General features: G+C 39.4%; 1 protein-coding gene across 2 annotated transcripts in view; it reads right to left on the minus strand.

The window, feature by feature from the left end:
* Positions 1–392: 392 nt before the first annotated feature.
* rps6ka5 (ribosomal protein S6 kinase, polypeptide 5) overlaps positions 393–4,794 on the minus strand; it is a 60,110-nt gene continuing 55,708 nt past the window's right edge. The window contains exons 17-19 of one of the 2 annotated variants that reach the window (XM_014025304.1): positions 3,039–3,202; positions 892–1,138; positions 393–801 (exon numbers count right to left, since the gene is read on the minus strand). In XM_014025304.1, the coding sequence (XP_013880758.1) occupies positions 779–801; positions 892–1,138; positions 3,039–3,202 (434 nt within the window). In that variant the 3' untranslated portion in view covers positions 393–778. Of the gene's footprint in view, positions 1,139–3,038; positions 3,203–4,794 lie in introns of both variants that reach the window. The other variant, XM_014025303.1, reaches the window with a different exon arrangement.

A 4,794-nucleotide genomic window follows, 5' to 3' on the forward strand; every position in this document is an offset into this window, starting at 1 on the left:
AGGGTCGCATCCCTGCAGGCAGCAGGCTTCTCAAGACGACGATTTGGCAGAACTTCAGCGTTTGGTTGCTCTTATGATTGGTTTTAAAAATCAAAGCAGCAAATCGAGCTTAAAATTTAACATTTTCTAAAATTATATTTTTTTTCAAATACAACAATGAACTCTGGTTTAACAATTTTGACAAAGAATTAAGTTGGTTCTAAAAGTCTTTCTGTCAATAAGAACATAACTTTGTCTGAATAATGGTTTAGCTGCAACGATGTGTCTGATAAAGATAAAAGGTGTGTGCCATCTGACTTAAAACTGAAAAAGAATCCAATTTAAGTAAATACTGCATCTTCTTTCTTGTCATTTAGAACCATAAATAAGTTAATAAAATAGCTTATCATAAATAAATTTCAGTCTCTAAAAATCTTACAAATAAACTCATACGTTCCATTTCTTTTCTCCCTTGCATGAAAAACACAAAAAGACTTTGTGATTTAAATACTGCAACTTTCCCTTTAAAGCCCCTGGAGACACGGACAGAGACAAGCACGCAAGAGAAGAGAGACTGGGACTTGATAACAAGTAAAGATGTGTCTCCATTGTCCACCTGTATCGGAGACAGTAGAGCAGCCCTTAAGACAAAGGTGACAGCCTCCTTCTGGTCCACTTCCTGGTTCTTACAGTGTGTGTGAGAAAGTCAGAGGAAAACATAAGGAGAGGCTATTGCTAGTGAGGATTTATTGATTGATGCAGATGTGACAGCTGCTGCTCCGGCTGCATGCTTGGTTTTTTAGAGACGTCCATGCAGCAGAGCTGGAGGCAGAGACAAAGAGAAGAGCTGGAATGTCTCGTTGTCTCACGGTTCATCTGAGAACTGAAAGGTGGGAGGAGCTGACTGGTTACCAGAGTCTGATTCCACAGCTGCCCGTGTGCTGACCGGAGGGCTGCAGCAGGGCTGCAGGTTGGCTTCACTCTCCGGAGACGTCTTCTCCTGAGACTGTGAGGAGGAGGAGGAAGAATGGGTACTCTCACTGGAACTGCTGCGAGTTTCTGTGCTGGTACTCGTCTTCTTCATCTTTCTCCTYTTGGCTAGCGGCGCCTTGTCCACCGTTTGTAGGCGGAAACCTTCCCGCTTGCATTTGTTAAAYGCCTGGAAMAAAAACAAAACAAAAAAAAAGTTTTTTTCCCCCAAAGAAATTGCATCGATTTATCTTATTTCTATCAGAACACAGACTGGTCGCATTAGTCCTGCATTTCACAACAGAACATGACATTTGTGTTTCAAAAGTGTGTTGTTAAAGCAGTAAAAATATTTTCTGAATAAAAAGAAAAAAGACCATTTTAAAGGATTTTTCTGAGAACGGCTGCAATGATTGTTGAACACATTTCTCCTTAAAAAATCAGCCAATAATTTTATTAACAGAACTAAACAATAAAAATCTTTTTTTATTCTTTTCAAATTAAGAAGAGATAATTATTCCAGTTGTGCTTTGATAAAATATCCTCATATTATTTTTTAATTGTTAAAGGCCTAGCATTCCTTGAAGAAATGCATATGGCCCACCGCTTTTCATGCTAAAGTTTTAAATTAAGAAATAACCTTGAAAATAAAGTACAGTGAAAGCCCCTATTTTCACAGGGGTTACATTCTTAAAGTACTTGTGAATAATGAAAAAAAAAGCARATATTGGATGTGGTCCAGAAAAGGCCCACGGCACCTTTGAGTGGGATCTCAATGCAGCAAAAACGAAACAAAAACCCACGAGAGCTAAACAGTTAGCAGCCATGTGGTAATGTASAGTAAACTGTTAGAAGGCAGAAATGCTGCGCTCTGAGCACAGTCTATGAGTCRTGGAACTGAACTAACGTTAAAGGAGACATATCATGTTTTAAATCCTTCCTTGTCACATTTAAACCTTTCAGTTGGGGTCTATATAAAGTAAAACTGCAATGCTTTGGTCTGAATTCCTCCTTATTGTAACTCCACAAGCCCCTCTTTCACCTCTGTTCTGAGGTGTGTCTCAGATCAACTCGTTTTGAGGCTGTCTCTTTAAATCTAACGAGGCGCTTCCCACCCCGCCCCTTCCAGCTTTCAGAGCGATCCATTCTAGCTTGAAAGAGGAGTTTACAAATATATAGCAGTGCAGAGATGTTTTATGTACAAATTAATTAAAAGATTAAAAGATGTCAACAACAGAAGACTTGTCCATCCAGCTTTACATGTTGGAACCAGAGTCTGACCCTACGCCAGAGGAGAATGAAGATGGCCAAATTGTAGTTGTTAAGTCCAGACCATATTTGGCAGTTCTATCACAAATAATTTGATGTAATAGTTCAGAAAATGCCTTAAAAATATAGAAGATTTAACAGATTGAAAAAATATGACCCAAACAGAATATAAAGATACCTTTGCAGCGTTGAGAGAGACTGAAATGAACTTTTCTGCATGCCTAGAGACTCCAGGTACACTTGAAAATGTATTTAATGGCTAAAGGGTGGATTTTGCAGGATATGTCCCATTTAATGTTAATGTCACAAAATTAGTAAATTAATTTGCTCTTAACAATTTAGCTTGAAAAATCATGAGGGGAAGAATTGACATTCCTTTCTGTACTGTATTTCTGGTTTCCACGATATAATGTGGATTACCGCAAACTACTAGTAATTAGTTTTCATGAAAAACTCCATGAAAGACTGAGTCTGCAAACTATGAAACACAACTTTGCAAGGTTTCACTGTAATGCACAATCTCATGCAATACTGCAAGATGTCAGGCTCAGTATGCATTGTGAAAAATTTTCAACAACATCCTGTTTTACCTCAATATCTGTAAAACTAACTGAGATATAGTCAGTTGTGGATGTACATTCACGGATGACCTAAATCCGTACAGTGGTCTTGCACAATAGATAGTACTATTTAGCTATGTGTTGTGGATGACACTTAGCTACAACTACACAGAATTTTAAGTATTGTAAAAGGTTTGATAATTTATCACATTTAGACAAGCATCTGACCAGTTTTACATGGTTCTTCCACTCTTTTCTTACATTAAAGGTTGCTTTGACACAAGTGTGGACAGAGACAGTAGAAGAGCCAAGAATGTCTGGGGTCATGAGTGGGTTGGAGGACAGCTGACTGTCATCCTGGAGCCAGGTGTTGTAACGAAGACCACACATTTTAATCCTCTTGTTTGGATCCACCGTTAGAAGCTCTGCAGGAAAAACACACACCTAATTCACTTTCAGCACACTCAACACAACAGTAAATAAAGGTGAGTCAGGACTGATTCACAGGAAGGAAGTCATTTGTTTATCAAGTGTCCACTGGAGCCACCGGAAAGAAGAAATTTAAATATCTGTACTGGTTATTGCTCTGCAGAGGGGAACACACAGCATCAGAACTGCATTAGAAAATGTTCATTTCTTACGTAATTTATTTTTGTTTTCTGCATTTTCTTTTATATTTTTATGTACTCGAAAYCTTTGTGTAAACTCTTAGTCATCCAGGACATGGACAATTCTAAAAGTTTTATAATAAGACATCTGGATTTACTGGATTATTACAGAGGTGGAGGCCTGCATGTCCAGTTGTCCTCCTCCTACAACGCTGTTATTGCAAGTATGACTCAGCCCCCTATGAGCAAAAGGTGTGAACCAGGGCCCCAACAATAACCAACACAAAGAGGGAAAAAACAAAAACATGGGGACTTTGAGCCCTGCCTGCATTCACTACATACGCATGGCACGACAMCTAAGAACCACAGCATCCAAACCAATAAGTCAGGTGATGGGGCACATGACCCTCTATGAAAAATAGAGCTAATCAAGCCTATTGTTAGTCGATGGCCCTCTTTTGCATGTGACTAACCTGTTTGTCCACCATGTGGAGGCGGTGCTTTTAAGGCTGAGTTCACCTGAAACTCATCAGACTGAAGAAGTCTCTTGGACGCAGTGTTGCCAGGTGTACAATAATTATCGTATTTGTACCATAATTTTGCCCTCTGTACGATGTACGATCAATAATCCCAAAAATCCCATAATGTACGATAATTTGACCAATGTGACAATGTGTGACGTAATTGACCCGACACGCTGCTCGCTGACATGAGAGGTGGCGYGYTGTGGAACACAGCGGTGCTGATTTAGCGACTTCTTCGCTATATTTACAGACTTTTCAGACCCTCTAGAGACTGTTATTCAGAAAAGTGACAAGCGAAAATCTAGCGACTCTTTTTCTGGTGTTATTGAGACTTTGAGGGAATCTGCCGTGAACGCATTTCTCCATTGTGCTGCTGAGAGCTACTCCTCCCCGGTCCCAGAGCACCGTCAGGAGGCTTCTTCATGCTGTGTTTCTCCCTGCTGCAGACAGATATCCATCCCATCCAGACATGAAATGAATACTGCTGCTGCGACTGATCCATGATGGGATGTTAATAAAAACATTTCTATGGTTAAAAATAGATCCCTTTGCCGGTCCCTAGCCAATAGAAAGGAGGGTTAGAGCTGAGAAGAAACTTTATTTTTTGTTCTCTTGACAAACTACTGTCTCTAAAGAGAAGGCTGGCTGCCATGATGCAGTCACCAGTGTTTGTTTGTTTGTTTTACCTTATTAAAACTCTACTGCTTAGGCTACCAGCTGGTCAAAGAATCAAATGTCCAATGTGACACAAAAAAGGATGATTCATATATTGAGTTGAATGTAGAAACCGTCTCTAAAGTAGTTATGAAAGTGTTTATTTACGTAGTTTAAAATACGTTTAACAACATGCAAATACACCAGAATGCAGGAAACATCACCTAGTTC

This window comes from Austrofundulus limnaeus, unplaced genomic scaffold (genome assembly GCF_001266775.1).
Source record: "Austrofundulus limnaeus strain Quisiro unplaced genomic scaffold, Austrofundulus_limnaeus-1.0 Scaffold466, whole genome shotgun sequence".
NCBI lineage: Eukaryota > Metazoa > Chordata > Actinopteri > Cyprinodontiformes > Rivulidae > Austrofundulus > Austrofundulus limnaeus.